At 43.1% G+C, this 25814-nt stretch overlaps 1 protein-coding gene across 4 annotated transcripts in view; it reads left to right on the top strand.

Annotated features, from left to right (window-relative positions):
* Positions 1-16663, top strand: part of TCAF1 (TRPM8 channel associated factor 1) — a 45306-nt gene extending 28643 nt beyond the window's left edge. For 3 of the 4 annotated variants that reach the window (XM_059172127.1, XM_059172126.1, XM_059172128.1), the window contains exons 3-9: positions 5695-6689; positions 6958-7055; positions 8349-8562; positions 8875-9114; positions 10094-10431; positions 11727-11977; positions 14188-16663. In XM_059172127.1, coding sequence (XP_059028110.1) covers positions 5695-6689; positions 6958-7055; positions 8349-8562; positions 8875-9114; positions 10094-10431; positions 11727-11977; positions 14188-14197 — 2146 coding nt within the window. In that variant the 3' untranslated portion in view covers positions 14198-16663. Of the gene's footprint in view, positions 1-5694; positions 6690-6957; positions 7056-8348; positions 8563-8874; positions 9115-10093; positions 10432-11726; positions 12004-14187 lie in introns of all 4 variants that reach the window. The other variant, XM_059172129.1, reaches the window with a different exon arrangement.
* The last annotated feature ends 9151 nt before the right edge of the window (positions 16664-25814 follow it).

Raw genomic sequence — 25814 nt, 5'->3', positions numbered from 1 at the left:
GTAAACCTATGTCTATTTGCAGAAAACATCATCATCTATGTAAAAAAATTCCTTAAAACTATTAAAAAATGCTATAATTGAAATTAGCAAGGTTGCAGGATACAAGGTCAATATAGAAAGATCAACTACATTTTTTAAAAAGATTTTATTTATTTGATAGAGTGTGTGTGTGTGTGTGTGTGTGTGCACAAGCAGTGGGAACAGGAGAGGGAGAAGCAGGCTCCCCACCGAGTAGGGAGCCTTAATGCAGGGCTTGATCCCAGGACTCAAGGATCATGACCTGAGTCAAAGGCAGACACTTAACCAATGGAGCAACTCAGGTGACCCAATCAATTACATTTTAGTATACTAGCAGCCAAAAATTGGTAATTGAAATTAAAAAATACAGTATCAGTTAAAACAGGATACAAAATTGTGAAATACTAATGAAGTTAATAAAATATGTTACAAGACCCATACCCTGAAAACTATAAAATGTCACTGAAAGAAATTAAGACCTAAAGAAATGGAGAAATACACCACATTGATGAATCAGAACACTCAGTACTTTTAAGATGTCAGCTTTCCCTCAAATCACGTATAGATTCAATGCAATAATCCCAACCAAAGTTCAAATGGACTCTAAAATTAATGCAAATGAAAGGAACTAACATAACGCAATTTTAATGCTTATGAGAAAGCTAAAGTAATCAAAATCCTAGGGTATTGGTATAAGGATAGGGATACAGATCAATGAAACAGACTACACGATTCAGAAATAGACTCACAGATCCATGCTCAAATTATTTTTTCCAAAGGTGCCAAGGTAATTCTATGAGGAAAAGATAATCTTTTCAACTTATGGTTCTGGAGTAAATGGACACCCTTATGGAGAAAAAGTGAATCTTGATGCTTATCCCACTCCATACAAAACAAATAATTCAGAAGATCTGGACCAAAATGCAGAGACTAAAATTCAAAAACTTCAAATTTTTTGTTTGTTAAAAACTTCTAAATGAATGCACAGGAGAGATTATCTGTGACCTTAGGGTAGGCAAAGATGGCCTAGAGAGGACACAAAAAATACAAGAGCCATAAGGGAAAAGACTGACAAATTGAGCTTCATCAAAATTTTTTTTAATAACTTCTGCAATTCAATAGACAGTATTAAGAAAAAAAAAAAAGGCAGTCTACAGACTGGAAAAATTATTTGCAGTATTTATATCTGACAATGGACTTGCATTTAGAATACATAGAAAACTCTTACATCTCAATAAGAAGATAAACTATCTAGTAAAAAAAATATATTTTAACATACTTTACAGAAGATAAATGATGAAAGGACAAAAAGCCCACGAAAAGATTCTTAACATCATTATCATCAGAGAAATGCAAATTAAAATCACAATTAGATACCACACACACACACACACACACACACACACAGACACACACACACTAGAATTGTCCCTAAAATGACTCACAGAGTTCGCAAGAATATGGAGCCATTGGAAATCTACTACATTGCTGTTGGGAGTGTACAATGATACAACTACTTTGGAAGACAGTTTGGCAATTTCTTATAAATGTAAACCTACTCTTATCATACTACTCAACCACCTCATTCCTAAGCATTTATCCAGAGGAAAGGAAAACATGTCCACACAAAAATTTTGTGTATGAATGTTCATGGTAGCGAGCCTCACACTGGAAGCTACTAACTAAATATTCATCAACAGATGAATGGATGAACAAAATGTGGGATGTCTATCTACCCAGCGGCATACTACTCAGCAATAAAAAGGAAGGGATTACTGATGGGTTTAATAACATGGATTGCTCTCAAAAATGTATTCTGAGTGGAAGAAGCCAAACATGAGAGGATATACTTTGTGATTCCATGTATATGAAACTTTAGAAAAGGCTGATTTCATTTACACTGAAAGCAAGCACGTCAGTGGTTGCCTGAGGACTGGATCGACTGAAATGGGACAAAAGGTAGTTTTCTGTGGTGATGGAAATGCTATATATTTTTATTGTGATTATATGAGTGTATAACTGTAACAAAATCTCATCAAGACATAGACTTTAAATAAATTTTAGGTGTCCGTGAAGTTGATTTTTCAAAATTGGCATGTTCAACACAGTATTAGAGGAGAACAAAGTTGGAGGATGGACACTATCTAAGGCTTACTATACAGCTACAGTAATCAAGAGTGGTATTTGTGAAAGAACAGACGAACTGAACAGAGTAGAGAGCCCAGAAATAGACACACATAAGTATGATCATCTGATCTTTGACAAAGGAGGAAAGGTCATAAAATGGAGCAAAGGAAATCTTTAAAAATGATGATGGAGGGCGCCTGGATGGCTCAGTGGGTTAAGCCGCTGCCTTCAGCTCAGGTCATGATCTCAGAGTCCTGGGATCGAGTCCCGCATCGGGCTCTCTGCTCAGCAGAGAGCCTGCTTCCCTCTCTCTCTGCCTGCCTCTCCATCTACTTGTGATTTCTCTCTGTCAAATAAATAAATAAAATATTTTTTAAAAAAAATGATGATGGAACTGGATATCCACAAGCCAAAAAATGAATCTAGACACAGACCTTATAGTTTTCACAAAATAACTCAAAACAGATCACAGATATAAATGTAAAACAGAACTATAAAACTCCTAGTAGGTAACAGGAAGTAAGCCCTAGATGACCTTGAATATGGCTATGACTTTTTAGATATAATACCAAAGATCCATGAAAGAAATAATTATAGGCTGGGCTGCATTAAAATTTAAAACTTCTGCTCTGCAAAAGACAATGTCAAGGGAATAAGAAGCCACAGACTGGGAGGAAATTTTTGCAAAAGGCACATCTGATAAAAGATTATTATCCAAAATATACTAAGAAATCTTAAAATAATAATAAAACAATCCAATTAAAAATGTTCCAAATACCTTAACAGACACCTCACCAAGATGTACAGATGTCAGATAATCATATGAAAAGACACGCCACATCATGTGTCCTCAAGGAAATGCAAAATGAAACAACGAGATGTCAGTAAACTGAAAATTCAAAACACAGATACCACCAAATGCTGATGAGAATGTGGAGCCTCAGGAACTCTTCTTTCACTGCTGATGGGAATGCAAAACGGTACAGCCACTGCAAGACAGTTTAGCAGTTTCTGATAAAACTAAACTGCTCTTACTATAGGATCCAGCAATCACACTCCTTGCTATTTATGCAAATGAGTTACATCCACACAAAAACCTGCTTGTAGCAGTTTTGTTCATAACTGCAAAAACATGGAAACAACTAAGATGTCCTTCAGGAAGTGAATACATCTGTGGTATGTTCAGACAATAAAGTATTATTCAGTGCTAAAAAGAAATGAGCCAATAACCCAGGAACAGACAGGTAGGAACATTAAATGCCTGATTCCAACTAGATGATGTCTGGAAAAAGCAAAACTATGGAGACAGTAAAAAGATCAGTGGTTGCCAGGGGTGGGATGAGAAGATGAATAGGCAGAACACGGAGTATGTTTAGGGCAGTGAAGATACTCTGTGTGATACTGTAAGTATGGATACATGTCTGCCTTTGTCCAAACCCACAGGATGTACAACAGGAGTGCACTCCATCTATTATTATTACTTCGTTGGGGGTTGGTTTTCTCAGGTTATTTTGGTGCTTCTCTTTCATGCTGTTACTTTTCATCAAATATTTGCTGATTCTTGTTTATTTAAATGCTAAATGGCATTGAAATTCTAGGTTGATTATTATTGGTTATGGAAGTATATTTTCTCAGTAATAATTATCTCCGTATTTTCTCATAATCCCTATTCTTTTTTTCTTGATCTTTTTTTCACATATATGCAGTTACAGATTCTTCTGTGCTTATGGGTTTCTGATCAGTCTGATTCCATTTGATTTATATTTTCAATAAATTGTCACTAACCCAGTTTACTGATTGTGCCCTTTTCACAACTCAGTGCAATCATGGATTTATTCTGATTTTAAAACTTCTGTTTCATTCCAGAAGAGAATGGGAAAGAAAAGTAAACAATCCAGTTCAGATTTTTTTTAATTTTTTATGAAGCAAAAAAAAATTTTATGAAGCAAAATCATTTTTTTATGAAACAAAAATTTCTCTTCCCCTGTACCAAAGTCATGGCTATTAGAAATAACATGGCTATTAGAAAACAGATGTTTTTGAGGGTGCCCCCGGCTCAGCATGAACAGGACCCAGGGTCATTGTCTAGATGATATGCTAGTGATTTGGTGTCTGGGCCTCGAGTTTGCCCATTCAGTATCACCCACCTTATCATAATAGGCTACTGTATAAACCTTGATGCCAGTGTATTCATCTAAAACATAGTAGCTTACCTTTTCACTGACTTGGTGGTCAAACAACTGATTGCATGAAATTTATAAACAGAACCCCTTATGAGAATTAAAACACATTTTCTTTTAATTTTGTATACAGGTACAAAGTAATAAAAATTTTAAAAATTAATATTTTTAAATTTAAAATCACCAAATTAAAGATAGACTGTGCAAGATGTTGCTTGAGAAATAGATACGTCACAGAACTAGAACATTCTACCTGACCTGGCCCCTGACTTCTTTGTGTAGGCAGATGATCATCAGAAGCGAGATTATCATCACAAGGTGGTTCAGTAAACTTGGAAACAGAGCAAGAAGAGCCAGCTAAATGATTTCAGTGGTTAGTGCTTCAAGGAGCAGGAGAGTCACTCGTAGGGTGATACCTTTGTCTTCAGGAAAGGATCATACCTCCTAAGCGCACCAGTCTCCCTTCAGTTAACTGGGGTTCTTGCAGCCACAGAGAACACAACACAGACACGCAGTGATGCTATCTACGTGACTCCCATTGTCCAGTGTTCGCATGCACTGGCTTCTAGCTGTATGTTGCCAATGTTTACCTAACAAAAGTGGCATAGCCAGTTCTGGGATCTCCAGGCTTTAGAGGTCACTTTACCTCTTCCCCCCTAATGATCCCACTAGGTATCCAGGGCTGCATCTCCCATTTGGGGGATATGGGTGTCCTGAGGTCTTCTTACAGGGGTTTCGTGTCCACAGACAGACCCAAATGGACTGAGAAACACCTTAGAGCATGGATATGAGCCTCCTGTAAGCCATCCATGAACGGGTGGAGTTTGGGTGTAGATAGTCAATCCTTTGGGTTCAGGTAACAAGAAGGTCTCCACTAGAGTTGAAGCCAGCCAGCTCCCCTGCCCCACCTTTTGAAATAATAGTGATTCTTCAGTGGTGCCACCAACTCAGCCTTCTGTTGACTTGACTTGAAAACTGGCTGCATAAAATTTATAAATAATCTTTATAAGAATGAAAACATGATTACCTATTCAGTTATTTATATAATGCCCAAAAGGCTGAAATGAACACTTAAACGTAGAATAGCTAAGACATGATACTGGGTAAACACAGCAGGGCTTCCTATGAGATTTCCTTTGGAGGATTTGCATTCCAAGAAGGAGCAGAGCAGAATGGATGTCCCTCTGTCTTCCCTCAGACCAGCCTGCACACCCAGTGGGGTCAGATGTGTCTACTTTGCTCTCCCAGCTCTCCCTCGAGAGCTAGAGGTGATTATATTAGTAAAGCTGACACTTGCTGTATGCCGGCAACTCTTCTCAGAGCTTTATGTGATAACTCCTTTAACAGAGAACACCTGTATCTTTTGCAGCTGTGAAGATGATCTCTCCGAGGACAGAGAGGAGCTCCTGCATGGGATTTCAGAGCTGGATATCAGCAACTCAGATTGCTTCCCCTCCCAGCTTCTTGTGCATGGGGCTCTAGCCTTTCCCCTGGGGTTAGATTCCTATCACGGCTGTGTCATAGCGGCTGCTCGCTATGGCCGGGGCCGGGTGGTTGTGACTGGCCACAAGGTATTATTCACCGTGGGAAAACTGGGCCCCTTTCTGCTCAATGCTGTTCGCTGGCTGGATGCAGGCCGCCGAGGCAAGATCGTGGTGCAGACGGAACTCAGGACACTGAGCGGCTTGCTCGCGGTCGGGGGCATAGACACCAGCATTGAGCCCCATCTGACCAGTGATGCAAGTGTCTATTGCTTTGAACCCGTGAGTGATGTGGGGGTCAAAGAGCTGCAGGAATTTGTAGCTGAGGGTGGGGGATTGTTTGTTGGAGCCCAGGCCTGGTGGTGGGCCTTCAAGAACCCTGGAGTGTCTCCTTTGGCTCGGTTCCCAGGAAACCTCCTCCTCAACCCCTTTGGCATCAGCATCACAAGCCAAAGCCTTAATCCAGGGCCCTTCCGTACGCCTAAAGCAGGGATAAGGACCTATCACTTCCGCACCACATTGGCCGAGTTCCAAGTCATAATGGGCAGGAAAAGAGGGAACGTGGAAAAGGGCTGGTTGGCCAAGCTGGGGCCAGACGGTGCAGCTTTCCTGCAGATCCCCGCCGACGAGATCCCTGCATATATGTCTGTGCATCGGCTCCTGAGGAAGCTGCTGAGTCGGTATCGGCTCCCAGTCGCAACCCGAGAGAACCCTGTTATCAATGACTGCTGCAGGGGGGCTATGCTTTCCCTGGCCACTGGCTTGGCCCATTCTGGAAGTGACCTCTCTCTGTTAGTGCCAGAAATTGAAGACATGTACAGCAGCCCCTATCTGCGCCCCTCGGAGTCTCCTATCACCGTTGAGGTCAACTGCAACAATCCAGGTACTGAATGGGGAGGGGACGAAGCGCTCAGTGTGGGGTGCCCTGGGGGTGGAGGGCTCAGCATGGGGGCTGCGGGAGTGGGGCCTGATGACTTCGTAAGGCCATCTCCACTCTTGGCCATGCACTTTCAAGGAGATGGGGGTGGGGGCTTTAGGTAACAGTTGCAAGAGTTGAGTCAGGACAGCAGGAAGGGAGAGAGCTGTGCAGAGCTGGATGGAGATGGTGTCACAGTGGGGGGATCAAGTTGGCCCTTTCCGTGCTTTGGCAGGCACTAGATATTGCTGGATGAGCACCGGGCTCTACATTCCTGGAAGGCAGATTATAGAGGTCTCGCTGCCTGAAGCTGCTGCCTCTGCTGATCTGAAGGTAAGGCCGTACCCCATCTCCACTTGATGCAGAACCCAAATATTCTTGCTTTTACGGTCACTGTCTTTTTTGATCCTCATAAAAAACCTATTGGCAACCCGCGGCATGTACTTTTACCCCACTTTAAGGCTGAGACAACTAGGCTGCAAGTGTAGGTAGACTGAAAATATCTAGTACACCTGAAACTAATGTTAACATTGTGTGTCCACGATTACTCCAATCAATCAGCTAATAGATATGATACATTTCAGAGCCCAGGACTCAAACCTAACCAACTCCTAGCTCTTAAGTTTTGTGCTTTTCTCTTATGTCCCAGAGTGGAGAATAAGAAAGGCACCAAATGGGTACCTAACTGGCTCAGTCAGTAGAGCATATGACCCTTAATCTCAGGGTCACGAGTTCAAGCTCCACTTTGGGTGTGGAGCCTGCTTTAAAAAATAATAATAAAATGTTTTCAAAACTAAAATAATAAGAGGCACCAAATGGAGAGTGCCCTGGCACGCAGAAGTGTTCAGTCCATCTCAGTTCCCTTTCTGTGCCTGTCCAGTCCCTCGCTGGAGAGCAAGGTCTTTCTTCCTCTTTCCTAGGACACTGGACTGTCCCTTGCTCCCCCAGTCTCCCTCCAGCTCTGTCACTTTCACACCCATGCACACACTCTGTTTGAAAAAGTAGCCGTCCTGCTCTGTCCCCCTGGAGAGTCGTTGTGACACGTAGGGTCTGTTCTGTGGTCTCTGTTCTGGAACCTGTTTAGCATAAACCTGGGAGAACAATCCCAGGACTCCACCCAGTACAGGAGCCACTCCACGGGCCCAGGAAGGGGGGGGGGGGGGCTGGCCAATGGGAGGAACTGGGTCCTCCCTCCAGTTCCTGAGCCTGTCACACTGCCTCCTCCTGGGGCTTCTCTCCAGTCAGCAAAGGGCTGAAGTCCGTAAGACCCCTCTGCCCCATTCCCAAGATGACCAGTCACCACAACAAAGTAGGCAACCCAGGATTCTGTGGGTTTCAGAGACACCTAGGGGCCCTGTGTGGGAGTCAGCCCTCCTCAGTATTCGTCCATGTGCTACACCTGGTGCTTCTCACTTCAGCGTCTCAATACAACCTTTTGTGGAGCTAAAGCTCCTGGGAGGACGTTTACACACGATTCGGTCCACACAGCCCCGAAGAATGCTGGAATGGTGTGGGCTAGCACGGGGTCATCGCCCTGTGACCTTTCCTGTCTCCACCTCCTGGAAGCCCTCCCTTTCCACCTACATACACCCGAGGTGACTTTGCGGGGGGATCTCTCTGCTCCAGATACAGATCGGCTGCCACACGGATGACCTGACCAGAGCCAGCAAGCTGTTCCGAGGTCCGCTCGTGATTAACCGGTGCTGCTTGGACAAGCCCACCAAGTCCATTACATGCCTCTGGGGCGGCCTTCTCTATATCATCGTGCCGCAGAGCAGCAAACTGGGCTCTGTGCCCATCACTGTTAAGGGGGCTGTGCATGCCCCATACTATAAGCTGGGTGAGTGGGAACTGTGGGGTGAACCCCAAGGGAGTGGGAGAGCTGGGTCAGGAGATCATCTGGGGCTGTTTGCTGTAGGAAGAGAGAAACCCCAGGCTGGTAGAGGGGAGGAAGCTAAGTTTCCTTATTTTCAGCACTGGGGCCACGGAGATGAAGACCAAACCACATTCTTGGAGATTTCCTAGAAGAAGGATAAAAGGGGTGATATGGTCACTTATGACCTCGGTGTTCTCTTCTTGGGGTTCAAGTTGGATGTTTTAACATGAGGGATTTGGGAAAGTGAATTTCAAGCCCTATGGCCTCTCTTCCCAGGGGAGACCTCCCAGGAGGAGTGGAAGAGGCGCATCCAGGAGAATCCAGGTCCCTGGGGAGAGCTGGCTACGGACAACATCATCCTGACAGTGCCAACTGCCAACCTCCGAACGCTGGAGAACCCCGAGCCGCTGCTTCGCCTCTGGGACGAGGTGATGCAGGCTGTGGCACGGCTGGGGGCCGAGCCCTTCCCTCTGCGTCTGCCTCAGAGGATCGTTGCTGACGTGCAGATCTCAGTTGGTGGGTGCTCTGTGCATGCCGCCCCTAACGGCCTTTTTTCAGCAGCCATGCAGCAGGCAGTCAACAGAGTAGAAATGTTTTTCTAGCAAGATATAGAAGATACAAGTCTTGAAAGGGGGGAGATAATGTATTTTTAAAAATAGATTCAGCCAAATCCCCCAATCAAAAAAATTGGAAACTACCTAAGTGTCTAACAGAATGGAATACTTAAGTAATATATCGTGTGTACCTCCAACAGACACTTTCTAAAGTAATCTTTTGATGGCATAAGGAAATACGATGGGATTATGGGACCGGAGGAAAGCACGCTGTGGAATGTGCATGAGCAGTATGTGAAATCATGAACAATCTAAGTTGGCATGTCAAGGGTTGTCTTCCAATAGCTGAACTAGCATAGGAACAGAGTGCTAGAATTTCACAGGGATCCCATCGGGGACTTCAAGGAGAAAGTAAAAGGGGTGGGGGTGTCTCGCCCCAGGTCACAGTTGTTGGACACAACATTGAGAAGACACGGAAAGAAGAGATCTCTGCCAGTGGGTCAAGAGCCTAACAAATCAGGGGTGTGGAAATGAAAAAAACGACGGAAATTTCTTTAGACCCCAGTTTTCCTGCCTTACAGAGATGATTACAATAAAATAGCATCAATGTGGGCAACACTGTATCTAAGTAATGAAAAAGGGAAGCCACCATCCAGGAGTTCTCCATATTGAGAAAAGAGTATAAGGAGACAGGTTCACAAGACAAGACAGCCTCACAAAAGTGGAAAAGCTGAAGAAACGTGAAGGATTGTTGGTGACGTGCACCAGTCCCACTCCTCTCAGGTCAAAGTGAGGGGGAGGCACAGTTACAGAAAGAGAAGATGGTGGAGAGACCTGGTGGGTCAGTGTGGATGGCCCTTCTAGCTCTACGGGGTTCTGGTAGTCTTGGTAAAGACAGGAGGGTGTGTTCTAACCCCTCTTCCTCCCTCCTGCATTCCCAGGCTGGATGCATGCGGGGTACCCCATCATGTGCCATCTGGAATCTGTGCAAGAGCTCATCAATGAGAAGCTGATCAGAACCAAGGGGCTGTGGGGACCCGTCCATGAGCTCGGCCGCAACCAGCAGCGGCAGGAGTGGGAGTTCCCCCCACACACCACCGAGGCCACCTGCAATCTGTGGTGTGTTTACGTGCATGAAACAGTCTTGGGCATCCCTCGAGGTCGCGCCAATATTGCTCTGTGGCCCCCAGTTCGGGAGAAGAGAGTCCGAATCTACCTGGGCAAGGGTCCCAATGTGAAAAACTGGAATGCGTGGACTGCCCTGGAAACGTATCTACAGGTACTGGGCAAGAAGGGATGGGGATGGGGAGATCCCACTGTGGGGACCCCAAAGTGGACTTAATTGTCCTAGCCAGACCCTCACACGATGATTTAGAGGAGAGTCATGAAAGGACCAAAGCAGAGGTAAAGATAGTACTATAGAGTTACCATGGCTGGCTTTAAAGCCAGACTTACCAGAGACTGAAGCCAAACCATGTCATGGAATAGCGATCTCACACCAAACATCCTGTCCGTTCCCCCCACCGCCCCAACCACGCGTCACAGGATGGGACCCATTTTTTTCCTAAGAAACTGCCTCAGTTTCTCCCTCAGGAGCAATCCGAGATGCCTCACTGGTCTCCACATGAGGTTGCCTCTGCCTTTGAATGACTGTCCGGCACCCCAGTTCCCTTACCCCAGTCCCTGGAGCAGCTCCCAGGCCACCATGCAGAGTCTCACCACCTGGGATTCTGGAACTCACTCTCCAGCCGGGTTCTTCCACCTGCCCGAATACCTCTCTGGGTGTACCCACTGCCCTGGGAATGAGAGCGAAACTGCCGGGAGACTCTAGTCTCCTCCCTGGGCCGTTTCACCCCAGGGACAAAAGCTGCTCACCTGTGCAGTCCAGCTAAGGGCGTTTCAGAGAACTGCTAGTGTCGTCCTAACTGTAAGGAGCCATAACCGGGCCTCACAGGGGCTACTCCCTGTGGCCTCGGGACAGCTGCCTTTTCCTAAAATCGTGTCTTACTTAACTTCATTCCGTCCACCTAGACTGTACATCGACTTCTGTTTCTACCGAGCTCACATTTTTTTCCTGAGAGGCCACACCAGTAGCCTTGCAGATTGGCACAGACCTGTGACTGATGCAGGTTATGTCAGGGTAAGGGAGAGAGGGACAGTTCCCCAGTTATGGGGGTTTAATGTTGCAGCTGTGAAAGATACAAGGATTTTTTTTCACTTCGGCCAGCTTTAAATCCTTGTGTGCTACCCTGCCGACACTTTGATGATGGAGTGAGCTACAGGAGTAATGACATAGGTGGTAAATACTGATAATAATCCTAACAGGTGTCTCCACAGCCAGCCTTTCTTGAGTGTCTGCTCTGGGCTGAGCACCGTGCTCGATCAGACGCCCTACTGAGATAAGGCAGGAAGGGCAGCCCATGAGGCCGGCAGCAAGAGCTGCAGGCATGGCCACTGACAGAAATAAAGCCAGTGTTTAGGGGTTCAATACATTCTATTCGTTGATGACAGTGTTTGTTGGGACTTCCTTCTGTGGATTAAATGTCTTTTTCTGCTGCTGCTTTCTCTCTCCAGCTACAGGAGGCCTTTGGTTGGGAGCCATTCATCCGTCTCTTCACTGAGTATAGGAACCAGACCAACTTGCCCACAGACAATGTGGACAAAATGAATCTGTGGGTGAAGATGTTCTCCCACCAAGTGCAGAAGAATCTGGCTCCGTTCTTTGAGGCCTGGGCCTGGCCTATCCAGAAGGAAGTGGCTACCAGCCTGGCCTATCTGCCTGAATGGAAGGAAAATATTATGAAATTATACCTCCTCACACAGATGTAAGGAGTGCCCAGCGAGGTGGCAGGTAGAGAGGTTTGGGGAGGTAGGCAGAGATGGGGATTCACTCCTCGACCTCTGTCTCTTAGGGTTCTAGCCTTGCCCTCTTGGCTCATTGCCCCCATATCTTAATACCTGATAGCTCCATCTCTAGAAAGTGGGTTAAGAACACAGCAAAATGGGGAATCAGAATTTCTTAGGAGACAGACCTTCTGTTTGAGTCTTATTCCTCTGCTCTCAGCTATCAGATTCCCTCCTGGCCCCATACTGGCCTGGTTCTGAGAGCTTCTATGCCAGCCCTTGGTTCACCACTGTGGGCCATGGTCCTTGGGGGTGGTGCTCATTCTGACTTGCCGAGGACTCTCTGGACTTTTGTTTTTTGATGAGTTTTTCCAAAAACCTGACCATAGAATCCACTGAAACACAAATTTACCAGGATACTCAGACAGTTCCTTGATATTCTGTGTCTTGGGCAGTACTCAAAGAGCTTGAAAAGCAGTCTGGTATAGTAGAAAGAGCCCACAGCTAGCATTAGCTCTTGGGAAAGTCATTGTTCTCTCTACTCACGTTTCTTTCTGTGTGAGATGAGGACAAAAATGCCTTCCTGTCAGGGTTGTCCTGAAGACTCAGACTGATCGTTCTGAAGAGGATTGTGAGTGGAGGGATTCTTGTATGTTCTGCTGGGCCACAGAGTAGTGAGCTGAGTACAACCCTTCTCGCCTCAGCTGGGACGTTAGGACCATCATCTCTCAGAGTAGACTCCCTGCATCCAAAGTCTGGTTCTTCCACCTCTTGGTCACATGACTCTGGACAAACTCCTTATAAAATGGGATCTATTTCATAGAATTATTGTGAGGATTAAATTTAAGTTCCCTCTAAAAGGAATTAGAAGAGTGCTTGGCCGTTGGTAGGTATTGAGAAAAGGCCAGCTGCCGTTATTACTAATTAACGTTAATCAGGCATTTCAGAGCTAGACTGCCCCTTTAGAGAGCATTCACAGATGCAATGTGACCCATCCATCCCACCCTACACCTTATACATCAGCTTCTGGAAGGATTGGGGTCTGTTGCTTTATAAGCTCTAGGATCGACAGGATCCACAGGCTCTAAATTCATAACGGGGGCCTTAATAGCTACTTGGAGTTTGGTCTCTTTATTCAATTCCATCTTTCAGGTAGAATTCCTTCTTTGATTAAATCAGAAGTGGGAGTCACTTGAAAAATCAGAGCAAATCCAGGAGAGCATTTGTCTTTAGAGATGATGGGCATCTGGCTTAGGCGTGGTGTTTATGTTTCCATGGCGACACAGATTCCTATCACTGCCCAGAGTTCCTTTCCAGTTTGGCAGATAAAGTCACACACAGAGAGAAATCTTGACTTCTGAACCAGATAACTGGATAAGACTGACCCAAAATTTTATTTGATTACAATGCAAAATACTATACTCGTTCTTTTATATAGATTATTTAATTTAATCTTCACAATAGTCTTATGAGATGGAAATTTATTGCTCCCATTTTAGAAATAAGTAAACTGAGTTTTGAGGAGATCAAGTAAATTGCCTAAGTCTACACTGCCAATAGATAGTAGACCTGGGATTTGAACCTGGGCACTCTGATTACAGAATGGGTGTTTGTAACTACAGTACTCTGCATGTGCAATAAATGAGTCAGTGAAGAGACCAGCCAGCAAACAGAAGGATCTTTATGTCCCTACTTGCCAGCTCTTTGCCTGTTTGTACTCACCCTTCATCGAGTTTTACCAGAACAGAAAGTCCCTTTGAGTCTCCCAAATGCCAGTTCAAAGAAAGTACTTGAGGTAGGCTCCTAAGGTACTTTGCAAAGACAGAGACCACTTTAGCATCATGAGGTCTTTTAGATTCCTGTTTTTTCAGGTTTCATTTATCATCACCAGTGCACCATGAAAGCATTCTGGTAGTGCACTGGGATTTGAATGATGGGTCATTTTGGTAAAGCACCTGACCCCCAGAACAGACATTGCATGTTCTCAGCAAGGAAATCAGATTCTTAGTCCTCTGGAATAATATCTGTATCCACCCTGACCCTCTTTAGTTCATTTTTAGCATTATGGCCCCTGGGACCTTTTTAAAATAGGAAGCTATTCATGTCACTCCCCTGTTTTAATGCTTCCAGTGGGACTTTGACTATAAGATGATGAACTGAGCATATAAGTTTACCTCCCCTCCCTCCCCAGGCCCCACTGAAATTGAAGTCAAGAAATGCAAAAGAGAAGTGAAAACATCTCGACAAAGAAAACTGAACAGATTTGATTATAAGTGAAGAACATCTCAACACATTTCTGAAAGAGAGAAAGAGGATGAAGCATGACAATGAATGAAAGACTGAAGGTATCTTTCAGATAGAAGCTGATCTGAACAACATAATCCCAAAGAAAAGTGAGCACCTGAAAAGTCTATAAAGAATTATACCAGTTGTAAAAGTGAAACCAATCCTACCCTGCCCCAACCATTGTGCTTAGAACAGAGGCAGACCATTATTGGTATCCATTAAAAATCTACTGTTCTTGTAATTGTTTGTATAGAAATTGAATAAACTGCCTGAGGAGAGGTAGGAGTTGGTGTCCCAGAATAAAATTTCTCTTTTTGTCGAAATACGTGACCCCCTAGCCTATCAGCTAATTCTCTGACTATGGAAACCCCTGCTCAAGTGACCCAAGTGCTTCTAGTCTGATAAGAGGCTTATTGGAGGAAACAGACCCAACCATACACTGGCAGGGGATACCCATGCCAACCCCTGTAACAGTTAACAGTTACTTGATTCTTAAATGCAAATAGTCAGCTAGGAATCCCCAGTCTCTGGGCATCGGGGGTTGAAGGGAGAGGACACGGGAGGAGCAGATAAGAAAAATGACCAGTTAGAATTTGGAGACCTGAAAAATACAATGAACTCTAGAGGAAACAAAGTGAACATGGAAAGAATAATTTTAAAATCTGTATCTTCAGAGAGATTGCAGGTGTAATTGTAAGACGAGTTCAGAATGCTACAAACAAAGAAGAAACAGAATAAAAAGAGCCCTTGAAAGTGAAATTAAACTGCCCAAAATATCCAATAGGCAGGCCGGAAAATAAAGTTGAAGGAAGCCCCTTAGATATAGAACAAAAAGAAATAGCAGAGAAAATGAGGAAAGTAAAAGATCTAGACAATCAATATCTAAGCATTAGGACTATCTGGAAAAGAGAACACACAAAATATAGGTGAAGAAGTAAAATGGAAAAAAATGAAGAACAAAAAGAACTAAGTCTCCAGATTGAGGGTTCCCAATGAAACCTGTATCTAGACAGAATCTTGTGAACTTCTGGAATATTAAGTATACAGGGAAGATATTAAAAGGGTCCACAGAGAAAATAAAGTTAAGTCATCACCATTAGCTCATCCAAAAAATGAATAAGAAATAGACTGGCAGCAGATTTTTCATTAGCAACACTGAATGCTAGAAGCCAGTGGAGCAATCGCTTAAGGAAGATTTTTGTACTCGGAATACTATTGCAAGCCAAACTGCCTCAAGTAGTGTCAAAATAAAGACATTTTCTGACATGCAACTTTTCAGTCGACCTACTTCGAATCCTTTCTGAGGAAGTACACTGAGGAAGTTCTCTGACAAAATAAAAAGGAAACCCAAGGAAAGAGGAAAATATAGAATCCAGAAAACAATGCATCTCACGCAGGCTGTCTCACTCTAGAGTGAGAATTGTCCAGCAGGATGTGTCATTTTAGCAACCCATTTTAGATGAGAATACACCGTCTCAGCCTCTTTGGAGAAAGTGTGCATTCTGTTCCATAGTTTCTTTGAGAAGCTGGAATGTTTGAGAGTATGGAGACATACATTCTTTACTCAGCAAAAAGAAAATGGAAATGTGTCAAGACATTCAGGTCCAATTGTGAAACAACAAAAACTCACAGGATGTAAGAAGAGCCTCAGTTGGACATTGGCGGTAGGTACCTCTCCTTACAAGTGGCACAGGCTCATGAACACTGAATATGTATGGGAGAAAATGTCAGCTCTCAGTAAACACGATTTACTTAGCCAAAGTAATGCAGATGCTGTTTGTTGGTATTCAGTGTTCTGATCAGCCTAGAGACCAAACATGAATGGCTTACTGTTTTGTTCAGAACTGAAATGGAAAATAATTAATTCTGACAAGTTAAGAATTAAAGAGGTTGAGAACTGGTTGTGGAAGGGAAGTGGCAGGAAGACTGGGGCTGCTTAGATAGTCACAGTAGGAATGAGAAGATAAAGTCTGCAGTTGATGGGACAAGACCTGGAGGATAATATACTGTCCAAACTTATAAATTAAATCAATAGAAGTCTAAAAATGGCGTATCTATCAAAAATTGGGAAAGGATAAGCAAAGGAAAGCCAGGGGTAGTGTCAGTTAAATCCTTATCTTTTGTAATGGGAAATTATTAAAGATTGTCTAAAGTTAATAAGTCAAGAATTGTTGTCCAGACATATTATTTAATGTTAGCAAGTTAGTCAACAGAAGATCTAAAAATAGAAATTGTTAAATGCATTGCCTCTAGGAAATGGGTCTAGGGTTAAAAGGGGTGGGGTGGGAAACTGTGTTTTTCATTTCAAGTCCTCCTGTACTATTTAATTTTTTACCTTGTGCATGTATTTGAAAAATTTTTAATAAACTCAAATAAAAATCTCCAGTGACCTCATATTGACTAAGATATGCCCCAACCAACATCCTTCAAATGGCTTATGATGCCTTCCAATATTGGGATCCACCTGTGTCCCGGTTCATCATATCTCCGCATTACTCTCTGGTTCTAGCCATACCAAGTATCTTCCAGCTAATCATACTTCATATTCTCAATTCTTCATGTGTTCCACAAAAAGCAAAGCCTGCCCCTGATCTCACCATGTATCTGAGATTAAGCTTACTCTCTGCAGATTTTCAATATTTGTTGAGTGAAGAACACTGAAAAGGAGTTGCCTGAAGTTGGCCAACCAGTGTTCTTTCCCAAAAAGGTATATGATATTTGTCCCAATTCCAGGAAGCATTTCAAGATCATAATGGGTTTGTATGTTTGCCTGCATTCTTATTCATTTACAATTTTAGCAAGTTTTAGTTCTATATGAGACCAGATGGTGTCCGAGGATTTCTATCCACTGGTCAGTCTCCTTGTTATGTTCTTTGCCACTTTGCCTGAACGTCATAATCTGCTTTCTGCTGTTTACCCCCTCCTGTCCCACCATATTTTGGATAAGCAGTCAACTATCTAGGGGATTATCTTTAGGCTCCCAGATTTCTTGTGTCTTGCTATTTGTAGTATTTTGGTGGCTCTTCCTTCCCTGTCTGTTTACTTTCTTCCATTGTCCAAATCCAAGGCCAGATAGAGCTCCCTAAGGAATATCCTTCCGCTCTCACATACTGACCTTACAGATTACTCTATTTAGTCCCTAAACCAATGTGCCCAGCTGATATCCCAACCTCTCCTAATCTGTATGCTTAGCAAGCCAATAGATAACCAAATAATGTCTTAGATGTTGACTATTTTTGCTGACAGTAGTAACACATGCTATCCCTTCTTTCAAGACTACATCACATCTATGCTTATTCTTTTGAAGATTTTGGTCCCCTGCTCAGCTTCCATTTTGAAAAATATTTCTTTCTTTGACACTCATCCTTGAAGTCAATCTTCCAAGTATGGTAGACAAGGATCTTCTACTTTTCAGACATATTCTTTTTGTTTGTTTGTTTATTGTGTTATGTTAGTCACCATAGAATACATCATTAGTTTGATGCAGTGTTCCAAGATTCATTGTTTATGCACCACACCCAGTGTTCCATACAATAGGTGCCCTCCTTAATACCCACCATGAGGCTCACCCATCACCCTATCCACCCCCCCTCTAAAACCTTCAGTTTGTTTCTCAGAGTCCACAGTCTCATATGGTTTGTCTCCCCTTCCTATTTCCCCCAATTCAATTTTCCTTTCCTTCTCCTAATATCCTCAGTGTTATTTCTTATGTTCCACACGTAAGTGAAATCATGATAATTTGATTTCTCTGCTTGATTTATTTCACTCAGCATAATCTCCTCCAGTCCTATCCACATTGATGCAAAAAGCGGTATTCCTCTTTTCTGATGGCTGAGTATTACTCCATTGTATATGTAGACCACATCTTCATACATTCGTCTGTTGAAGGGCCCTTTCCACAGTTTGGCTATTGTGGACATTGATGCTATGAACACTGGGGTACATATGGCCTTTTGTTTCACTGCATCTGTATCTTTGGGGTAAATACCCAGTAGTGCAATTGCCGGGTCATAGCGTAGCTGAATTTTTAATTTTATGAGGAATCTCCACACTATTTTCCAAAGTGGCTGCACCAACTTGCATTCCCACCAACAGTGTAAGAGGGTTCCCCTTCCTCCACATCCTCTCCAACACATGTTGTTTATTGTCTTGTTAATCTTTGCTATTCTAACTGGTGTAAGGAGGTATCTCAATGTGATTTTGATTTCAACTTCCCTGATGGCTAATGATGATGAACATTTTTTCATGTGTTTTCTAGCCATTTGTTTGTCTTCACTGAAGAAGAGTCTGTTCTTGTCTTTTCAGACATCTTCTAATTACACACACACACACACACTCCACATCCAATTCAAGAGAGCTATAGAAATTCTTTTGATACATTTGGATTCTTGTATATTTGAACACTATAAAGAAGCAGAATTTCTTTGTGAGGAAAGATTGTGTAGAGTAAGTTATTATTAATGTTCTATCATCATGTTGGATGTTTAGTTTTATAGGTATTCAGTATATTAGAAAAAATGGAATAAATGAATGAGTAAATTAAAAATAAACCATGCATTGTGCTATGATGACAGTACCAGAAGCCAAGGATTATATTAATACAAATATGTGTACATGAGAGCCATTACATGTTACTTCTATTCATCTTTCTTGTCTGAAATGAGGACCTGCTACTTTTTTCAGGAAACAATTATAGCTTTATGAGCACTTCAGTTAGCCCCACCAATTCAAACATACATAATTAAGAAATACATGTAGATGCCAAAAATTTCTTTGCATGAATGGCCTAAATTTTGACATAAAATTCATTTTCACAGAGTTCCAAAATTATTTAGTGTACTTTGAGATCTGAAATAACATAGGTGGGAGGCAGACAGTAAGGGGAAGGGTGGGAACCAGGAGGGCAAAATGATCAAAGGTACAACATAAAAACAGTGAGCTCACACAGTCCAGAAGAGACCGCACAAACACAGAAGACATCCCTCCCTTCCTCAACACAACCTGTAATCCAGGGCCAAGTAAATGTAACGGGTTATATCAATGCCTCTTCCTGTTATCTACAAAGTGTCTGTGCTTTCAATAAGAGCCAGGTACCTGAAAGAGTTCATAAACTCTTCCCTTAGCCTCTATCAAGATTTGGAGAGAGAGGCAACGCCAACTTTTTGCTTTTTGTTTTTTGTTTTAACATTGAGTTTCTCCTTTTGTTCTCACTGTCAGAGCAGCCTTGAGACCAAACTGGTACCAAGGAAACAATACTAAGCCTCAACCAAGGCTTTGGACATCAATTCACAAGAACCTGTGGCACTGTGAGTTTGACCACTGGTAGCGAACAATCAAAATGCAGAGCGGACTTAAATCTCAATCCTCATAGGAAACTGAAATGAAACTATAAAAAGGCAAACAGCTGAGTCGTGTCAGTACTGTTGGAGCGACCATCGGATAACACCGGGTGGATCTCTGGTACTGAATAAAGAAGAGCGTGTAGCGCGATGGGGTGGAGAGAATGTCCACGTCATAACAGATGATGGAATCCCTGCCCTCCAGCCAGAGCCCCCCAGCAACACAGCTGTAGTTCAACAAGTTAGATTGCAGCGAGGGTTAAACACAGCAGGAACTGGGCATCTCAGTAAAAGGGTGTTCAAAGGAACTACTAGAGAATTGGGGCTTTGGGTGGATAATTTTGGGGAGAGTCTAAGGAAGCAAAAGCAACTCTATGATCATCTCAGTAAATCTCATCTGTTGGTGGGGCTAACTGAAGTGCTCATAAAGCTATAATTGTTTCCTGAAAAAAATAGCAGGTCCTCATTTCAGACAGGAAAGAGGGATTTGGTCTTGTGTGGTTGCCCAGGGACCTCATTTTTGTCTTGCTTCATCATGGTCTCAAGAGTGCTCTTGTTTGAAGTGGATGTTCTATAAATTGTTAATGCACAGGGGATTGAATAACAGTGCCTCGCTGTGAGTGTGTCAGACAAGCTCTTGCATGTCCACAGCTGCTTTTGTTTTCTTTCTCACCCCAAAAGAATGGATGAAGAGCCCCTGTTCCTCCTATACAATATGAAAATATGCATTCCTCTTGATTGAACACAGGGATAAATTAGGGAAAAAATTAATATCACAAGGTACCCAAGAGTGACCCCTGAAAAGGATGACTCCCTAATGCTTCCCTAGACTGGAAGGAAGCCTTGGTTCTAATTCAAGATGAAGTTGGGACCACAAGTCAATACTGATGGGTCACTTACTTACTGTCTGAAACATCCCCACGTCTGAGTGTTGCTCAGATGAAACACCCCATCCCTGAGTGTTCCCAGGAGGAACAGAAAGTAGGCACGAGGGCAGCAGTTTGCTTTTTACCTAGCAGGAATAATGCAACAGTCATTAATCTTCACAATCTGTTTAAATGCACTTGCTAATTGAGCCATACAGGGGAGAAAAAAAACAACTGGAATTTAAAACAGAAACTATAGATGCCTATACATTAGATACATAATGCTTTGATAAAAGGGGTATCAGAAACTATTTTCTCCAGTGCTCAAACTCCCCCTTTTGCATTTACAGTCTCTGTGAGACAGGGAATAAGATAATAAAGATCTGAGGGTTTTGAAGGGGCGAGGGGTGGGAGCTCGGGGTACCAGGTGGTGGGTATTATAGAGGGCACGGATTGCATGGAGCACTGGGTGTGGTGCAAAAATAATGAATACTATTATGCTGAAAATAAAAAATAAATTTAAAAAATTTTTAAAAAGATAATAAAGATCTGTGACCTTACTGAATTTTAAATATTTTTTAACACTAAAAACTAGCTGAAGCCACTAGGAAAATACTTTTCCAAGTTAAATTAAAATCCCTTATGTTTTATCTGCCCTCTTTTATGAAAAGATCATGGAAATGTTGCCTAACAGTCATAAAATCATAAAATTTTTATAAAATCTGTAAGATACATGTCCCAAATTTGGGCATCCAATCAGGTCATTGGGTCACCTATAAATTCATTCAATCAACATTTATTGAGCAGATACTACAAGGCCAGTTCCTGCTACAGAGGGAAATACATAATAAACATAATAAAACATCTGCCCTCATAGTACTTATTTCCACTTTGAACATTAAAATGAAAAAAAATAGAGGCTCCTGGGTGGCCCGCTCATCAAGCATTTGACTCAGGTCATGATCTAAGGGTCATGAGATTGAGCCCCATGTTGGTCTCTGTGCTGGGTAAGAAGCCTTCACTTTATAGGAGATTTTGCCTGTGGAATTTAGGAGTAAGAGGGGCTCATCTCAGCAGTTGCTGTGCCCTCTACCAAAGGTATTGAATGAAGATGTTCCTCTAAGTTCTGGGCCCCTCATGATGGCGTCATGGACCCAGTAACAAGTGGAATCTGGAACCACATTCATATGGAGAAAACTGATGTGGAAACAACTGACTAAATTTGCACAGCAATGGAGGTCTCAGACTTACATATGGCTGTCCATGAGGACAAATGTGCAGAGAGTCATGAGAAATAGCTTCAGGTATCCTTGGCTTCTTACTCCATTTTCCCTCTTCCCTCATTAAGCTGCATAATTCAACCTCAATCAAAATTAAGAGACACTTGGATCACAAGTCTCAGCATAAAATGAAAAGCCTTGAGAAGGAAGACCTTAATGTTATATAACTCTGAATAATCCATTTGGAAATAATTGTTTATGTTGTAAAGAAACATAAAAAATAATGTTGCTGGTCCCAAAGGACTAGGAGCTTTGAGACTCTGTGTAGGAATTTTGTTGTTGAGAGATTGGCCTTCACTCACTCCCAACTCCCAACACGAGCCCCTCTGACATCCAGACAACATATGTGGGTTTGTGTGTGAAGACATCTAAACCACACCGGTGTGCATGCAGTTGTAGAAACTGGGTCTGCTGTGTGCCTACCCAGTGGCTGATATTTCAGAGCCAGAAGAAAAACATGCACACTCAGCCTTGGACTAAGTTAGCTCCTCTGGCTCCCAGACAACTGAACTCTTCAGTCAAAAACCAAACACTATGTCTGAACTGGAGATGGGACAAGTTTGGAAACAAAAGATAACTCCTCGCTTGTTCCTTTTGGCGATATTACCCATTCCTACCATACGTGTTCTGTACACTTTTGATCCAAAAAGAAAACAGAGTTCCAGGTTAATTCCACAAAGACACCAAAGGAGAATATGAAAGCTTTCCTGAGTTTGATTAAGCGCTGGCCACCTGTCAACATCAGCAGCAAACTATAGCTTCATTGCTTTAGATGAACAGGCAGGCAGGAACTTGCCCTAGAGAAAGACCATGTAATTTGAACAAAGGTTATCATAAATGTACCAAAGAATGAAAATGTAGTGGGTGAGGCTTCTCTAAGTGCTCTCAAGGGAATGACGTTCCTCTTCACTGCCATTATAACACAAATTTAATACGTGCACTTGAGCACGTGAGCTTCGGGAGATATAACTATAACACTATATGTGTTAGCCCGGAGCCTCCAAGGAGCAGATGCCACGATGAGATCAGATGTGCAAGAGATTTATTAAGGGAAACATCCCTGAGAGAAAACAGAGAGGGACCAGAGGAGGCTGAGAGGGCCAAGAGACACTGAGGTAGTTGTACCTTTCATGAAGGAGGGAGCGGGAGAGGCAAGGCTCACACCGCAGGCAGGTCTCAGAAAGTCTCGTCAAGGCCAGTGGGAGGGAGTCCCTCAACCACAGTCGCCCATCAGAAAAGTCCCAGCTCTCCCACAAATGGGCCTGCTTCCTCCCTTTAGTCCCCTTAATCACCAGCCAGGAGAGGCCCAGCATGGCCCCAGCACCAGGATACAGAGGCACCAGCTGGGGCTGTCTGTCAAGTACATGCCCGCTTCCCGCAATTGGAGATCTGAGCAGAGCACTCTCATGGCCACCACAGTACTTACTCTTAAGACAGCTGTAGGCACCTGTTCTGGGTCATCTTAGTGACTTAGTAAACCTCTCCAGTGACTCATCCCAGCAAATGCACATAGGTGGATTCAACCACCCTGATTCCTAAATTAGACGCTGGCTAATCCCTTCCAGATTCTTGGGGCCCTTCAGGGAAAGGATATATGGGACCACATTAAGTTTAACTCATAACTAAAAATAACTGAAGAAAGCCCGTGACTCTTAATGGTAGCCCATAATCAGAAAGCTTATGTATGAAGTTACCCCCGCATTTGGCTTTGTGAGAAAGTGGAATTACTGCAAGCATTTTTGTCTGCTTGAAGAAAATGGGCTGATGTACCACAGGTTAATAGGAACAGTTGTGATTTGTGTATGCCTCTTGCTGAGGCCTAACAATTAAGTATCATATTGTTCATGCTTATTTATTTTGTATGACCCAGAAAGAGCCAGTCATTGCAGTACGGAGGAGAGAGACTAGCATGCTTGGCTTCAGCTAATACATACCTACCCTTGCAACTGGATCTCGTAAGGGTCAGGTAGATTATCTGAACAAAACTGGGATCTGCTTAGAAAGGACAGTAGAGGTGAGGAAGGGAATAGATGCTGAAGAGGGAGCCTCAGTGTTTACCACCTGGCATTCTTTTTTTCTTTAAGATTTTATTTATTTATTTGACAGAGACAGATACAGCCAGAGAGGGAACAGAAGCACTGGGAGTGGGAAAGGGAGAAAGAGGCTTCCTGCTGAGCAGGGAGCCTGATGCTAGGCTCCATCCCAGGACTCTGGGATCATGACCTGAGCCAAAGGCAGACGCTTAAGGACTGAGCCACCCAGGCACCCACTACCTGGCATTTATTAAAAACTTCCCTCCAGACTACAAACTCCAATCCAGCCTCCTGGGATACCATCCTAATTCGCTCCTACAATCGCTGTTACCAAGTTTCAGTCACAGTGAACATTTGCACGTTTTTGTCAAATCAGACTTCACACTGACATCTCCATGCTGTGGACCATGATGTGGTCTCATGGTGTAATGCCCTCCACTCTTATCTGCCCGCAGACAACATTCATGTTTTTCCAAGCTAAATGTTAGCGCCCCCTTCCCTGTAAGTTCATCTCTGATGACTAGAAACCACTCCTTCTCATTTTCACACCTACATAAATCCTAGTGGTATTACAGTTCTATCACGTCTACTGTCTTCTGAGATTTACTGACTACAGGACCATTTCATCTCCCAGAGCACCTCACAGAACTCCGGCCCAATGAGAATATGCTGACTTTCATGGAGGAGTCTCTCTTTTCTCCAGGTTGTAGCAAGGATCTGAGGGCTGCACCTGCACACCTTTCAGTCAGACCCATGATGGCCAGCATCTTTCATTTGCCACATCTTAAATGAACCTTTAAGAAAATAGCAGCTATGTTCACAATAGCCAAAAGATGGAAAGAGCCTAGATGTCCATTGACAGATGAATGGATAAAGAAGATGTGGTATGACTCAGTCATCAATAAGAATGAAATCTTGTCATCTGCAATGATGTAGATGGAACCAGAAGGTATCATGCTAAGCAAAATAAGGCAGTCAGAGAAAGATAAATGCCATATGAGTTCTCTCATATGTGGAATTTAAGAAGCAAAATAGTCAAACATGGGGGATGGGAAGGAAAAATAAAATAAGATAAAGACAGAGAGGGAGGCAAACCACAGAAGACTCTTTTTTTTTTTTAAATTTCTTTTCAGTGTAACAGTATTCTTTGTTTTTGCACCACACCCAGTGCTCCATGCATTCTGTGCCCTCTCCAATACCCACCACCTGGTTCCCCCAACCTCCCACCCCCTGCCCCTTCAAAACCCTCAGACTGTTTTTCAGCCATAGTCTCTCATGGTTCACCTCCCCTTCCAATTTCCCTCAACTCCCTTCTCCTCTCCATCTCCCCTTGTCCTCCATGCTATTTGTTATGCTCCACAAATAAGTGAAACCATATGATAATTGACTCTCGACTCTCTCTGCTTGACTTATTTCACTCAGCACAATCTCTTCCAGTCCCGTCCATGTTGCTACAAAAGTTGGGTATTCATCCTTTCTGATGGAGGCATAATACTCTATAGTGTATATGGACCACATCTTCCTTATCCATTCGTCCGTTGAAGGGCATCTTGGATCTTTCCACAGTTTGGCGACCGTGGCCATTGCTGCTCTAAACATTGGGGTACAGATGGCCCTTCTTTTCACTACATCTGTATCTTTGGGGTAAATACCCAGTAGTGCAATGGCAGGGTCATAGGGAAGCTCTATTTTTAATTTCTTGAGGAATCTCCACACTGTTTTCCAAAACCACAGAAGACTCTTAAGTGTAGGTAACAAACTGAGGGTCGCTGGAGGGGACGTGGGTGGCGGGATGGGGTAACTGGGTGATGGGCATTAAGGAGGGTACGCAATGGAATGAGCACTGGCTGTCACAACGCTACACAATGCTGAATCGCTGAATTCTACCTCTGAAAATAATAATACACTCCATGCTAAGTAAAGTGAATTTAAATTAAAAATTTGAAACAAACAAACAAACAAACAAACGGATGGTCATGCAGTTTCCTATGCTATTCTGTTTCCATTCTTCAGC

The sequence above is a fragment of the Mustela lutreola genome, chromosome 4 (assembly GCF_030435805.1).
Source record: "Mustela lutreola isolate mMusLut2 chromosome 4, mMusLut2.pri, whole genome shotgun sequence".
Lineage (NCBI taxonomy): Eukaryota > Metazoa > Chordata > Mammalia > Carnivora > Mustelidae > Mustela > Mustela lutreola.
Note: the sequence above shows the minus strand (reverse complement) of the source record. Positions and strands in the feature narration are given on the sequence as shown.